The sequence below is a fragment of the Coffea arabica genome, chromosome 4c (genome assembly GCF_036785885.1).
Source record: "Coffea arabica cultivar ET-39 chromosome 4c, Coffea Arabica ET-39 HiFi, whole genome shotgun sequence".
Classification (NCBI taxonomy): Eukaryota; Viridiplantae; Streptophyta; class Magnoliopsida; order Gentianales; family Rubiaceae; genus Coffea; species Coffea arabica.
Genome location: NC_092316.1, coordinates 4,576,533 through 4,592,567, shown reverse-complemented (window position 1 = coordinate 4,592,567; position 16,035 = coordinate 4,576,533). Strand labels below are relative to the sequence as shown.

At 36.7% G+C, this 16,035-nt stretch overlaps 2 protein-coding genes across 4 annotated transcripts; both read left to right on the top strand.

The window, feature by feature from the left end:
- The first annotated feature begins 381 nt into the window (after positions 1-381).
- Positions 382-10,061, top strand: LOC113739677 (protein BONZAI 1). Of its 3 annotated transcripts, XM_027266965.2 has the most exons (16): positions 385-721; positions 1,995-2,042; positions 3,643-3,791; positions 3,879-3,927; positions 5,338-5,394; positions 5,806-5,994; positions 6,082-6,216; positions 6,936-6,997; positions 7,086-7,188; positions 7,264-7,378; positions 8,401-8,477; positions 8,567-8,704; positions 8,819-8,983; positions 9,306-9,419; positions 9,579-9,672; positions 9,881-10,061. In XM_027266965.2, the coding sequence occupies exons 1-16, from the start codon at positions 572-574 to the stop codon at positions 9,973-9,975; spliced, it is 1,740 nt and encodes a 579-aa protein (XP_027122766.2). In that variant the 5' UTR covers positions 385-571; the 3' UTR covers positions 9,976-10,061. The 3 variants fall into 3 exon arrangements, with proteins under 3 accessions (XP_027122768.2, XP_027122767.2, XP_027122766.2); XM_027266967.2 differs by lacking the exon at positions 7,264-7,378 and having other exon boundaries at positions 382-721; positions 7,109-7,188; XM_027266966.2 differs by lacking the exon at positions 1,995-2,042 and having other exon boundaries at positions 384-721.
- A 3,989-nt stretch (positions 10,062-14,050) lies between these two features.
- On the top strand, positions 14,051-15,834 carry LOC113738580 (ethylene-responsive transcription factor ERF114-like). Its single transcript, XM_027265824.2, has 2 exons — positions 14,051-14,514; positions 15,076-15,834. Exons 1-2 carry the CDS (start codon positions 14,373-14,375, stop codon positions 15,657-15,659), a joined length of 726 nt encoding a protein of 241 aa, XP_027121625.1. The 5' UTR covers positions 14,051-14,372; the 3' UTR covers positions 15,660-15,834.
- Positions 15,835-16,035: the final 201 nt, after the last annotated feature.

Below are 16,035 nucleotides of genomic sequence, written 5' to 3'. Positions count from 1 at the left end.
GTAACAGCTTACCGAGAACTCAAGAAGTTAGACAGAAGGGTATTTTAGTCCAAACACAATATTCATTAGCCAATTGAAAAGAAAGAACCAAGCTTGAACACCCCAACCAAAAATGTCCCCACGGGGACGCAATCCAGGTAATTATTCAACAAAATTAAATTGCCCCAATATTAATTTTTAAACACTACTGAAATGTAACGTTCCTTTCTTGTATTTTACTTTTTTTTTTTTAACGCGGAATTAGCTTTAGTCGGGCAACAATACAACATTTGTGGGCCACCCTATCCATCTTTTGTTTCTGTAACGCCCACAGCCTTTTTTTTTTTTTTTTTTTTTATTTTACTTGAAAGAAAATCTTCATGCATTAATCATTTTATTTTTTATTTTACTTGTATTTTTTTCCATCTAATTTCCCCTCCCTCCCCATGTATGTATACCTGAGTCCTGGCTACTTTTTCAATGACTATTTTCCAGTATTCTTCCTGGATAGCTGAGTAGAGCTGACAAAGCAGACAACCGTTGAAAAGTATTATTGGACTGAAAAAAAGAGGCGGCTGCTGCGGTGACGGAGATGGGGAATTGCTGCTCCGACGTTGCCGGCGGACAGTCGGCGGTCGGCGGCACTGCTTCATTTCAAGCTAATTCTTCCAACGCTCCCAACGATGCCGTTGATGCTTTTCTGAACTCTCGCGGCTACAAAGGACTTTACTCTCAGATCGAGGTTTCCTTTTAACTTAATCCAGAGTAAAATCAATAAATGCATGCGATTTTTTTTCCCCTCGCCTCTCTTTTATGTATCTGCATGTGAAATGAGCTGAGATAAGAGGAATGAGCAATGGAGATGCTTCGAAGTACAGTTCAATTGATAGTTATAATCTGTGTAATTTATTTTAATATTTTTTGGTTGAAGAGTTAAGATGAGAATATGTGATATTTTAGTAAATTTTTGGAGTTTAGGCGTTCCTTACTTGCTTAAGCATTGAGAGAGATGTTGCTTGACATGAAATGTCATTAAATTAAGGTGAAAGATTGCTATATTTGGATTATAGGCGAAAATGAAGCTTCTTTCAAAAAGTGTCAGTTTTGAATTGTTTTTTGCTATGTATATTCTGCCGTATTTGGAATGTGTAATAGTGACGGGAAACAAATTAATGGTAGTCTGTATGGGAATGGTTTACCGTATTGACAACAATATTATGATTCATGTATCGAAAAGTAAATGCAAATGCCACAGATTAGAATACAATGCACTAAATGGAAAGCCTTGTTAGTTGCAATCTTATTGAACTTCACTTCTTAATTTGAAATGGTGGCCTCAACTGATGATAACTGATATGGCCTGAAGCATGATTTGTGTGCTATAGTCCTTCCCTTTTGTGTGTCCATCATGTGAGATGACTGATTCTCCAGTCATTAACAAGGTAATTCCTAAGTTGTGTTGTGCATACACAATACATAAAGGTATGCCCAAGCAGAATGAATGGGTATCTAATTCTCCTCTAATTCTCTGCGGTTTAGCTTTTTGTGATAATTTGCAAGTTGGTCAAATTAGGTCAGGTAGAGTGTTGGCTTCATGCTCTATCTCTTGCGTAAAGCAGGTTTCCCCCTTTTTGGAGAGCAGTAAACTTGTACGAGCTTATGTGTACGAGTTTGTTTCAGTCTAAATGCGGTTGATGGCAAAAATCTCTTGCTGCTAAAAAGACTAACTTTTTGTTCGATGTGAACCATGTTGCTGCTATGTTACCGAGTAGAGTAGTGGTTCCACTAGTTGAGTCCAAATTAAACTTTTTACATGGAAGTTAAATATGATGAATTTTTTGTCAGTCTTACTAATTCTGCTTATTATTAATCTTTTCATTTAACAAACTTACTGGTAAATTAAAGCTCAGCAATCTTTGTAAACATCAACAATCAATTTTCTATCCTAGTCATACTTTTAGCTGTAATATGTTAAAGGTATCTCACACTGAGTTCTTGTTTCCAAATTTGTGTAGTTGTCTCTCTCTGCTACAAACTTGCGTGATCGGGATATTCTATCCAAGGTTTGTTGATCATTTCCTGACGTTTCATGATTATTAACGAATTTATGTTGGGTCTACCATACAAAAAAAATGCTGATATGCATTTGCTTAATATTTCTCAATGTCTCAGAGGTTTAGGAGCTCTATTTTGTACCTTTACAATTTTTGAAATCATTTGTTAATGTTTCTTCACAATGAAGCGCAAAAATGAATGTTTATAGCACTAAAAATTATTTAAAAATTGTCTATGATATCCAATGTAGTGGAGCTTGTCTTCTTTTGCATATCTTGGGATGTGGTTATAGGATGAGTAAAGGGAGGTTGGCCATGCTATATGACATAAAATATTCCTTTTAATTGATCACTTTTCATGATGAGCTTTGTGTAGCCTCTACTGCAGTATCTGCTAGCAGAAGTGGACCTATGTAAATTTAATATGCAATATTGATGCTTCCTGGCCTAGAAATTTTGTAGATATAATGTTATATGACACTTTAAGATACTTGAGGACGTTCAACTATTTAATCAGAGTAGAGAGGAACTTTCCAGCTTCTATTTGGATGCTGTATTTTCTTTGTGGTGTGTTAGGATAAGGGAACAATTGTCTGTCTTATAATGACTTGATAAATAATATTGCGATTGAGTTTGACTAAACTGAAAACCGAGGCATATCAATAAGCATAAGGGAAGTGGATATAATGTGGCCTGTGTTGACATCTAGATGTTGGAGAAACTGAACTAAGGCAAACACAGACTCTCTCTCTCTCTCTTTTCCCCCCTCTCAGGATTAGATTTTTGACGAGCACTGTTTTCGAGAAGACTGTCAAATATCTGAAGCTACCTGTATCCTTGCATTTTGTAATTCTTGTTCTGCCATGCAGTTGATATCAGGAAACTATATAAATCCCTAGATCAGGCAATTTGCCATCTATGGTTGTTGACATCAAACGATAATGGCTTTCCTGTACACTTTATCAAATTAAATGTGCCACATGTAATGTTTACCTTCCTTGTAATTACTGAGGTTGATGCATTTGCTAGCTTTCTGCCCTTGTTTAAGTTGTCAGTAGCAGAATTGGAGACTGAAAGATGCAAGATTGCACTTAAATTCCTTGCAATTGCACCTTGCACCCTTTTCCACCCATCTACTAATATGATCTCAATTCGCATTGAGAAGTTTAGTCTGCATGTATTTATGGTATGTTTGTTTCTATAATGGATATAATAAGGAAATATCTGATGCTTTTCCACTTGGTTTGGTCTTGTTTTGCTTAGCCAGCTTGGATGATTGACAAGCATAGCCAACTCTCATTTGTAAATAGTCGCTTAAGTTGCATATTAACTTAAATTATTCTTCTTTTGTTTGTGCTATCTAATATGAAGAAGTACTACTTCTCAATGATTCTTATGAATTGCACTCAACAATAGTGTCAAATTATGTTTTATACCAATTTGAGAGAGAGTCTGAAACCCCACACTCTTGTGCTGTCAACTTATTCTCTCAGATCTGCTGTTCTCCATATACCACTGAAATAAATCCTTTATTCACAAGCACAGTTGCTGGATTCAGGATTACCATTGTTTATCTTAGGTTAGCACTTACAGGCCTTGTTTTTTCCAGAGTGATCCTATGGCAGTTATTTATACCAAACAGAAAGATGGTTTGCTTCAAGAATTCGGTCGTACTGAAGTTCTTTTGAACTCTTTGAGTCCCAAGTGGATTAAAAAGTTCACTATTACCTACCAGTTTGAGATAGTGCAGCATTTAGTGTGAGTATGGCTCTTTGATCATGGATTTATGTCATGCAAGTACAATTTTCACTACTACGTGTACATTGATTGTAATCTTCATCACAGGTTTCATGTGTATGATGTCGATACACAGTTTCACAATATAGATGTAAAGGTATGTCATGCTGCTCCTGTAAAATTTTCTTCCAACAATTGAATCCTTAAGAGGTTTATCTGTTCTATAGCATGGCATGTGACTTGTTGAACAGTTGTTGATTTCATGTTTGCATACCCATTTTGAACAGTTGTTTTGTAAATATAACAAAGAGAAATAATTTAAGTTGAGGTATGGCAACCAATTAATTTGCTTCTCAATTTGGGAAATTTACCTGAAGCATCTAGATTGTTGAGGAAATGCTAGATTGTTGAATCTTGTAGACCGCGACTATAAAGCTTGTGTTATGAATCATCTGAGTTGCATAGTACATTTCATAAATCTTTTACTGGCAAAACACAAATATGATTTAGATCATATGTTGTGCTCTAGCCCACTAAAAAGGTGAACGGAAAGAAATAGGTATTCCAGGTGAGGTGTAAAATCATTAAAGTTAACATTTATTAATTTGCCATCAATTAGTACTAGTTTTTGAAGCTTGAACAAGGCCTGATCCCATACAGATGTATGGAAATGTGAATTTGAAAGCTTTTAGCAAGTGTGGAATATGAAACATCATATCCATTGCTCCTGGAGATTTTGCTCGATAAGGCTCAGGTCAAGTTGTGGCTTCTTTTTTTTAGCATTCCATCACTTCATGCTTGAAGAAAAGGAACTTACCGGCTTGCTTTGCTGAATGTTTTTCTTCTTTGTTGCTATTTTTTTTTCCTTTGTTGCTATAAGTTGTTAAACTGTATCAAAAATAATTTTCTCTTGTTCTGATACTGAATTTATTCTTTGAAACTTGTAAAGAAATATGCTAATGTATCAGATAACTAAAGCTACTGCTTGACTTTGATACAGAATGTTTACATGAGTCATTTGGATTGGGAGGATAAATTTTGAAATGCCTAAATCTCAACTGCAACGTATAGGAATGTTGAAATCCTTAGGTTAAGTAAAACTCTTATGCTACAACTTTTTTTTTTCTTTTTTCAGTGTAAGTGGGAGATCTCAAACCTGGGACCTCTCACTTACACTCCCTCCCACCATACCACCAACCCATCCTTCTCCCCTGAAGCTACAACTTTGGGAATGTATTTTTCTGAGATGAATCTCTTATAACCTCATTTAATTACAGCTGGGGTATTCAGGTCTTATTATGAATTGTCTACTTCATCACTGGCTTTTGAAGAGATTCTTATATTATCAGATAAATAATGAGTAGCTTCGCTTCTTTCTTGTCTGTTGTTCAACCAATTTTGAGCCTCACCCTGTGTTGGTTTTAGGACAATATCTTTGATTGTTGCTGTTGAACTGCTTCCAGAGAATATGAGTGCTGGGGATATATGTTGCTCATTTAAGTCAATGTCGTCTATAACGACAATGATACTATGAACACTACCTGTAAGTACTATTTGTCCTGTGCAGATGCTTAGGTTGGAGGAGCAGCAGTTCCTGGGCGAGGCTAATTGCACCTTATCTGAGGTGTAGATTGCTCACCCTTCTTAACAATCACTTTTTTACTTTAATATGCTAATTTGTAAATACAGTATTAAGTGTGAATCAGGTTCATGTGCATTGTAACTAGGGGTGCCATCTGTTAGTCATGTGATCTGTAGATTTCATGTCTGAATTGAAACTTGTTTAATCATTTGTTCAGTCTTTCAACTATCTATTCTACTGGTAACTAGAAAACCATGAATGTTTCCTGTAGATTTCTTGCAATCTGATCTTTTATGAAGTCGAAGTCGAAATTGCCTTCTTTATTTTCCATGAGCCAAGTGTAGCTCTAGATGGCTCATCATGGCCAATTAAGTACAATGACCTTTATTTAACCTTCTTTCTGATATTTGCAATGGAAGATTTTTGACACAATATCTTTTTGTGTTATTGTAGATTATCACAAGATCAAACAAGTCATTGACCTTAGACCTTGTAAATAAACCAGGATCTTCTGGTTCTGCTATTCCCAAAAAGCTTGGTCAAATCACTCTTTTTGCTGAAGAGAGTTTTGCATCAAAGACTACAACTGAATTGGTTCTGAGATGTTCAGACTTGGAATCTAAGGATTTATTTTCAAAAAGTGTATGAAGTCTGAGAACCTTTCTCTCTGTTCCCTTTTGGAGTATATCATGGTGACATGGTGAATCTGTTTAATGTGATGACTTGCAGGATCCTTTCCTTATCATATCAAAAGTTACAGAGAGTGGAGTAGCTGTTCCGATCTGCAAAACTGAAGTTTTGAAAAATGATCATAGTCCGAGATGGAAGCCAGTTTTTCTAAGTATTCAGCAAGCTGGAAGCAAGGTACAACATATTGTTTCATCAAGGGGCTGGAATCTGTGGTGGCTAGAGGAGATTTTCTTTTCACCACTCATTTAATCTTCTTCAAATGGAACAAAATGATAAGAAAAATTCAATGAAACATTTTATCCAACCTCATGGATAGCAGGCTTTGGTCATATTCTCTGTGGAGATGTCTACTGTATGAGAAAGCATGACTAGACTTTTGCTGTAATCTCACTTTTGTATTTCCTTATTTTGTCCTGGTTTTGCTGTGCTTAATATCTTCCTTAAGATTAAAAGTAGAAAAACATTACTGTCGTTACCCTATTATTCTTATAAGCTGACTTCGAATTTCTAATTAACTTCACATTTTCCCCTTGCTTCTAGTCTATGTATATCAGGGATATAAAACATCTTTAATTTGCACAAATATATGATATATCATCTATTTTTTAGGGGACACTTATATGCTTTTAACTTTTAAATTAGTTAAAAAAATTCTATGAAGTGAGTTATAGTATATTTTTAAACGTGATTGTTTACATTTAATACCAAAACTTTGATAGACAGCATATACACCTCTCTAGCCTATCAAACAATTACAGCCAGTGAGTTTGTCCTTTCTAGTCTATTGATGATTGAGACTCAGTGGACTAGCTGAGGCGTGCCATTAATCTAGTATTGGTGAAATTTTACTTTCTTCTGCATGCATCTATTCGCTGAATTTTCATCTAATGCAGGACAGCCCATTGATTATAGAGTGCTTCAACTTCAATGGTAACGGGAAACATGATTTACTGGGGTAAGTGGGCGCTTTCTTCTGTTGGAATCTTTTATGTGGTCTTTATAGAATATCAATTGATTTTGCTTGATTAATCCTTGTCATTCAGTAAAGTTCAGAAATCTTTAGCAGAATTGGAGAATTTGCATTCTGCCGGGACAGGATCAAATTTGTTCATGCCTGCTGCATTCGGCCAAAGTCATCCCAACAAGGTTAGAATTATTGATCCATGAGTTTTGTCCCCAAGTTACAGTAGTTGTTTTAATCACCGTGATAATCATAACCAGGTCCTAAAGAGCCAACTGTTTGTTGACAAGTTTTCTGAGAAAATCCAGCATACATTCCTTGATTACTTAGCTGGTGGTTATGAACTGAACTTCATGGTTGCGATTGATTTCACTGGTACAGTTATTTGCCTTCCTCTCATGCAACTTTCTCATTTGCCTCCTGGCATTACTTTTATTGGTCTTAGCTACAATGTAAATCATCAGCTATCTTGCAAACAATGGAGAGTGAATATTCAAGAAAGTGAAAATTAATGATGCCTAAGCAACAAAAATTAGATAACTGAGGGTCTGTTGAAGAAAGTTGATTTTAGCATTTCTTATTATGCATTGAGTATGAGGAAGCCAGGTGCTCTTTGATATAGCTAGTCCCAAGGCTGTAGGCCAATTAGGCTTTTCTTTAGTTTGGATGCAAACCTGATTTTTGTCTTCTTTTCTATTTTCTTTTGCGGAGGGTTCAGAGTGTGCTGTCAAACTCCCACGTGTTGAGCAGCACAAATTATAACTTGAATGTGTTGAAGTAAAGTTTTTCTAAGCATTCTTATAGTGTATTAAAGAAGAAGAAGCTAGGTGCCTTATATGGAACTTGGCACCAGGCTGGAGGAATTGTGCTTGTCTTCAGTTTGGATGCACCCAATATTGGTCTCTGTTTCATTTCCATGGGAGCTGTTGTGAATGTGTTAATTGTTGAAGGATGTTTTGCTTATTCAGTTGACTTTGTCAAATCATGTTTTTAAAATTTCTTTTTGTTGTTGCTAGTTGTCAATATTATCTTTACATTTCTATTGTAAAACCAATCAGGATGTCGAGGCACTTCAATGATATGGGTATTCAGTCTGTTCCACCTAATTATACTTTATCCAGATGGGACTAGGTTGTGTGCTGAATGCCTAAATGCTAATTTATGTCATTTCCATCCAAAATCTATTATCATATAGTAAGTTATAAAGGGAAAAGAAAGATAGCAAGGTTGCTTAAATCAATTACTGTTAACACCGGTAGTTTTGGATGACTAAAATTCACATACTTCACTTACCAAATTTTCCTTTTAATCTTCTGATCTGTTTGGCTTGGTTGGCATATATGGATGGACATTCAGATGTTTAAATACATACCTAATTCCTAGTTTTCATGTTTCAGCTTCAAATGGAAATCCTCGCCTGCCTGATTCTCTGCATTATATTGACCCTTCTGGACGGCCAAATGCGTACCAGAAAGTGAGAAACTTGTTAGTGTTTACAGAACTCTGGTAAAAATCATGGAATCTGAATGTATAACATACCTGGCTAGTGATAATCAATTTCAGGCAATCTTAGAGGTAGGAGAAGTATTGCAATTCTATGATTCAGACAAGCGCTTTCCTGCTTGGGGTTTTGGAGCCCGACCAATTGATGGCCCAGTCTCTCATTGCTTTAACTTAAATGGAAGCAGTAACTATTGTGAGGTAATTCTGCTGCAGCGACAATTGCTGCAGTGTACAGAAGTTTTCAGCTTCTTAAATGTCTTATATACATTTACCTTATCCGTTTGGATTTAGCATTGATTTTCCATGATATAGGTTGAAGGAATTCAAGGAATTCTGGCGGCATACATAAGTGCCCTTTATAATGTTTCGCTTGCTGGACCAACTTTATTTGGACCAGTCGTTACCGCTGCTGCACATATTGCCAGCCAAGGCGTGACAAGCGATCGAAGGAAGTACTTTGTTTTGTTAATTATCACGGTAAGAAACAGATGATGCTCATATTCCTAGCCAAGTAAAAATAAATATCAGGAAAAAGGTAATTCAATTTAGCTAATAATCATTTATATATCACAATGTGGTGTCTATCATTCTCGTATATATGGATATATGGTTGGGTTTTCTGTGGGCTAAATTTTCCTAATGTTACATCCCTCATTTAGTACCCTTTCTGGACTTTACTCTTTGAAGGATTTTATTTCCGGACCTACATATGACTTCGGTTCGTTTATGCCAACTCGTGTAATTTTATGTTAGACCGCTTCTGTAGATTTCTTAATTTGCAATGGTATACCCTTTTCAGGATGGAGTAATTACAGATCTCCAAGAAACTATAGATGCTTTTGTTAAGGCATCAGATCTACCTTTATCCGTCCTTATTGTTGGGGTTGGAGGAGCAGACTTTAAGGAAATGGAGGTGTGCCAATTTATTTATTTACTAATTTATTTTTGGGTTAGGTGTCTGTTATCCAAAGCAGTTCCATGAGCATTTTTCAGAAAAAAAAAGGTTCCATGAGCAGCAGCAGCTTATTGAATCATCACCTTTCAGTTCCTTTAATGGCCTGGTTTTTGTTAGATTTTGGATGCAGATAAGGAAAGACTTGAAAGTTCAACTGGCCGAGTTGCATCGCGAGATATTGTTCAGTTTGTTCCATTTCGTGATGTACAGAGTAAGTCATTGTAGCAGCTTCCGCTCTCTCTCCTAGCTCCCATACGGAGAGCATGAATTGAATCTTGGAAAAGGAGAAAGGAAAATAATTTTTCCCCCTTTTTTTTTTTTGTCATAGTTACCCATATTTCTACCTGATTGATTACCTTTTTCTGGAATTTCTTTTTCCAGTTTCATGTGATTTTTGATAATGTCGCATTGACTTGCAGGTAGAGAGATCTCTGTTGTTCAATCCCTTTTAGCAGAATTACCTTCCCAATTTTTGACGTACGTGAGATCTAGAAATTTATACCCCATTAGCTGAATATACCAACAATTGTACATACAAATGGATTCTCTTCAGTTACTGTGTCAATTAGTTTCATCTTCCAATGCAAATATGCTTTTGTATTCTGTTTATAACAAATTTTTTTTTTTTTTTTTGGGTTTAACCAATGGTTGTTTCATAAGCAAAGCAAGGGACGTTCATTTCATATAAGGGCTTCTACAATTTCAGTCTTGTCGGGATATGCGCAACCAACTGTGTGCTGCACATAATTTGTGTTCATGATCACATGTGTCTAAGACATTGCACAACCACGAGGTCGTACAGGTTTAGATAGATTTTCCAGGCTTTGAATGGGTCGACGAGAAAATTGGTGGTAGGGTGTATTGTATTTTATTGGCTCGTTAGGTATCTTCACCTTGTAATTGGGGACCACGAGGAGATCTTCGTGGCTGTGGGTGGAATAAGACTACACCAGCAACATCAACGCACCAAAGATTGTATAGGAAAGGAGATTATGCTGAAGCAAAATGGAATGCGACAGGGGAGATCTACGACTTCAAGCATTGGAGGAGCGCATGGCTTGTATTTGCCGCTCCTCCGTCACATCAGATGAACCAAAAATGTCTTTCTGGCGGTGCTTCCGCATTATTGACTGGCTGAGTTCTGTTTGTTGGTTGACCAGAGTCACACCTTCCCTCCCAAAATGCTGGAAGCCAAGAAGCACAGAAAACGTCAATAATTTCTATGCAATCAGTAGATTAGATTTTTTTTTTTCCTGCCTTGAAGCTAGGATTTAGACCATGGGGTGGACGCAAGAGAAGGGAAAACTGTTCCAGCTATTCTATTTTCGGCTTTGTGAGAGGTAATTATGCTCTGTCATTTTGTTCGTTTCTCTTATGGGAGGTTTAGGCTTTGCTTGTTGAGAAATTGAAATACATACATATATCGAAGTGATGGTCCTGATGGGGAAGCCTCCTGTCCCTCTCAACGGACGCTCGGGCTGCCATCAAGAACTCGAAAGTCCACACAATCTGGTCAAGGGCTTAGAGGATTGGGCAAATTGAATTCCAAAAGCTTGAAAGTCTATGCCTCCGAATAATTTTTCAGCAGGAGTCCAGTCCGTCCCTAATCATACCAGGACGACTTTTTCTTCTCACGAATTTGAAGCCACAGATTTTTCAATGCTTATAATTCGAGCCCCGTCCCCACCCCAAAAACCTCCAAAGGTAAACATCTTTCTTCGTCGGCCTCTCTGGCTCGTTCAGAACTCCTAATAGTCTCGTCTGACTTGAGCATTGGAATCATGTTGAGAGATTTTTAACTCTTTACCTCTTTCCTAATAGTACTGAGTGTTCGCCGGTAGGAAATTCAATTCGCTAGGTTCGTAGCCATTTGCTGAATGCTGCCATGCTACGCTTTGAGTCCGTAATTAGTACTACACTATCTCTTTAATTCAACCAAATACTGGAGTTCTGTACTCTGGTGATCAGGTAATGCATTTATCTTGAGTTTGGGCTCTACCTGTCCGGTATTAGCTTTTGCTACGAAGAAAGCAACTGGAAGATGTGCACGAGTTCTGGGCCCTCTCGAGCAAAATTTCAGACATATGAAGCGAGTGTTATTATAACAATAAGACGGTAAACGCCAACAAAGGTAAAATTCCATGCCAAAATTTTGCGTGCTTTTCTGATCAACCTTGCATCTCCGAGAGAGTATAATACTAGGAAAGAGTAGAAAGGGGATGCAAACTAAAAAGTCGTAATTTGTTTTTGCTTTGATACGCAAACAAAACAGAATCAGAAATCTCGAAAGTTTCTTGCTCAAACCAGTTTGCGGAAAAATTACCCCGTTCGATCACGTGTGCCGGCCTTTTTCAGTTTTCAACTTTTACGTCGTACACCCATTCTTGCAACTTGCAAGCAGCTGTCTGCCGTCACTAGCCCATTTCATTTTTGTCAGCTAGGATTATTTGCTCATTAAAAAAAAAAAAAAAAAAAGGCCAAGATGAAAATTAAAATGAACATCGATACCAAAAGATTGCCTCATAGATTAGGCACTTCTGAACTTTTAGCCGCTTCAAGTTCTGGACGATTCTTTCTAGTACTATTTTGTACATGGTTACGACAGTGGAATTTCTTTTGCTTTTGCTTAAATGAAAATGGTCTATGCTTATTACACGCAACCCTTTTTTTCTTTTTGGCTAGCTAATCTTTTATTACCATTTCTTTTCTTTGTTTTTGTTTTTGCCCCCTTGAAGATTGGCTGTCCTTGAGCAAGTGGTCAAAGTAATCAATAGGGTAAATTGACATTCTTGTTTAAGAGAGTTGTTTATTTATATATAAATTACAAGACGATATGGGTATTTTTCTCATCCTCATAATAATACGACAATCTCATGTGTCTATATACTGGAAAGCACTCTGATATATCAATAAATCTGACCCATCCACATGAAATTGATGACTTTTGCAACTCATCAATCAATCTGTCGCATGTGCTGAGATCGTTTACTTCGCTTGTTGCCACAATTCAAATAGGCAGTATGTAATTGAGCACATTTATTTATTTATTTATCGAATAATTAATTCTATAGATGAATGAAGCCTGCAAGTAATTCAGACCGCTTAGACACCACTTAATCAATCAGGTGGTACAACAAAATGTCCTTTTGTATATATATATATATATATGTGTGTGTGTGTGTTGAACCTGCTTTTTAATGTAAGCGAAGAAACAATAAGAAAATCACAACAAATGTCATCTATTTATTTGTCGCAATAAAATACAAACTTATAGATATGCTGATATATATTAATAGCTTGTCTAAGACGGATGCCACCTAACAGATTATTCGTCTTAAATAAATAAAAAATAATATTGAACCAATATTAAATTTGGATTTACTTGAGGCGCATTTCTTTATTTTCTTGTTCCTTCTTCTCGGTCAATTATGCTTACTTCCCGCTTTTGACAAATCTTTTGGTCAGTGCCGGAAGAAACAGTTAATTAACACACACAAACTGAGAAATGCTTAAATCTGTTCAAAACGTTGAAAATTCACATTGGACTTGCTGTTTTATTTTGAAAGAGAGGCACTACTTTAATCGGACAAAGCAAGAGATATAACGAAATTCTAATGAATTTTTTTATGTGCGAAATACTAACTAAATGTTGTGAAATGGCGTCCTTTGTTTAATTTGCATTAATCCTTCCTTAAAATTTTTGGGTCAATTTTTCATGTAATAAGTACCAAAAAAAAAAAACCCGCCAAGCTTTCATTGCTTCAGCGGCTATATTCGTTAATTAAAGCATTGATGCAAAAGCCTATCACCTTTTTCCCTCACATATATCAAATCGCTACAGTAATTTTTCCATGAAAAATGACGGAAAATGCAATCCAAACACACTCTAACTTTCCTTATCTCTCTCTCTCTCTTTTTTTTTTTTTTGGCTGAATTTGCATATATTTATTGAAGTATATAAAATAATGCTGGCACACCTCCTTTTATGAGTTTTATCTTCTTGCACACCGTTTGAATGTTTTATTAAGGCCAAATGACAAGTGTACGCGCCCTCGTGTGAATGGTTCAGCGGCAGCGCCTCTCACCAGTGAACCTTAAGGTCATAAAGTTTAAGTTTCCGTTCCGCTGGATTCCTCCGCGCATTTAACGTGTTCGGGCCGGGTTGGGGCGTCGGGCCCGGGCCGCAAGAGATTAATCGGGCCTCGTAAGGATTGACCCGAACACCCCTGTGTCGACAAAAAAAAATAAAAACAAGTGTACGCGTGGTGTGCACGACAGGACGCTAAAGGGCGTACGTACGTACGTGAATACGATCACCTTTAATTTAATAAAAATGATTAATAGTGTAAATCTTTTAGGAAAATAGAGAGAGTGTAAAATTCTTTGAGGGAGATTAATTACTAGTCAAATAAAATTTTAAAATGTTTGAATAGAACAATTATATAATTTATACATATAAAAACCAAAGCTTTTTTTTTTTCCTTCAAATATTGAATTTGAGGCAAATCTATATTCTTTTCACACTTCACTGTTCATTCAAAACTCTAGCTTCCTCTAGTAAACCCTAGGAGATGTTAACACTTTTTTCCATTTTAAAGTAGTATTCCACAATTTCCACAACTTTTCTCTCAAGCTTCTTGTCGGACCCTTTCTCCTTTATCCTTCTTCATTTGCGCATATAGCACCAATTCATTAGCAACCTTTCAACTATTGACTTCAGTCTCGAGAAGCCTTGTATCTCAATCTCAATTAAGGCACAACTGAAAGAAGGGTTCACAAAGGTCTAAAACGGTGGATCGAAGACATGGGAAGAGGCCCCTTTCATCCCGTGAATCGGAGGAGAAAGAGGAGCAACAACCGCAACACCAACATCAATTATTTCCTTTCTATTCAGCTCGATCCCAACATGACATGACTGCCATGGTTTCTGCTCTATCTCAGGTTATCGGGAGTACTGATAACAATAATTCTGTGGCTGTTGTTGGAAATTATCCAGCTCTAGCTGATCCTCAGCCAGCTCCAGCTATAGAAAACCGAGCTCAACAAGAACAAGGTACAAGAAGATTTTTCTTTGAATATGTTATTTGATTAAGAGCTAGGAGATAATGCTGTGCCTGTTTCCGATGTCCCCGACCACGTTTTTGTCGTTGAATGTTACGGGCAATTGGGGATATGATAATCGGCCATCTTCGAAGAAATATGGAAAGTTTTTTAAGGAAAATAATAGAGATGGGGGACGCACTGTTCTGATGTTGCACAGTTGCACTAGTTCATGTTGTTCACCATAATCTATTTTCTAGCATTTTCAAACACAAATCATTTTTAGCTGAAACCCTTGCTCTTGAGGAATTCATTTGACTTCTTTCAGCATAAGATATCAGATTTTAAGTTCCCTTACATTCATACTCATATTTCTGATTACATCTCTTGCGGATGTTAATTTGATTTTGCTTCTTTGTATTCCATTTCTCGCTTATGAATCATTCAAGTTTTAGTGCAACTATCTAAAAAACCAAAAGAAGTTCTAGTGCAAGAAGATGTTAAAGCTAATATATATATATATGGATGCAACACTTACTTTGTGGTCACATATGTTGTTGTATTACTATCGAAGGGAACCAGAGAAGAAGACACTATAGAGGAGTGAGGCAAAGACCATGGGGCAAATGGGCCGCTGAAATTCGTGATCCCAAGAAGGCGGCAAGGGTCTGGCTAGGCACATTCGAAACTGCCGAAGCCGCAGCTCTTGCTTATGATGAAGCAGCTCTAAGATTCAAAGGAAACAAAGCAAAGCTCAATTTTCCTGAAAGAGTTCAAGGGAAAACTGAGTATGGTTATCTTACAACTCGCCAAGACGCCAGAGTTGTAGCCGATCAGCAAGTTTCTCATTCTCATTCTAATCGATCATTTCCTCCTCCTCACGAGTATCCTCATATTCTTCAGTATGCTGAGCTGCTTAGGAGTGGAGATCAAAATAACTTGCATGATGAGGTGATCTCAAGTAGTGCTAGTAGCTTTCCTGGAGGGCCACTTGCTTCACAGTCTTCATCAGGTTCATCATCAAACATGTCATCTCAGGAACAAGGGCAACAGCAGTTTCTTCAGTTCCAATCTCCATACAACGTTGGAAGGACTTCAAGTTCCGGTAATTCGGAAATGTGGGAAGAGTTTCATAATAATACTTATGCAAGAAGGTAGTTTCAATACTTCAATGAATGTTCTCTAAGTTCACTTGGAGAATTGAAGTTGGGAGAATTATAAAATAACTCCATGGCTTCTTGTAAGTTTTCTTTTCGAGCATAAACTTGAGTTTTCGTGTTGTTTCCCGTTTATTTTCGATAAAGGTTCCCAACAATGTGTGTTTTGGTTTTTACTTCAATAATCTTCCGAAGTATATTAATAATTCTTGTTAAAGACTTCTGTCCAAAGATTAAAAAAAAAAAAAAAGAAGTCTTGTTGAAGACTAGAGCATTTTATAGACTCAGAAATCTCTACTATCAAACCACGTTTAGGTGAAATAGCCATTAATATTTTAGCATAATAAGTTTTAAGTATCTGTCATTCATATCATCTT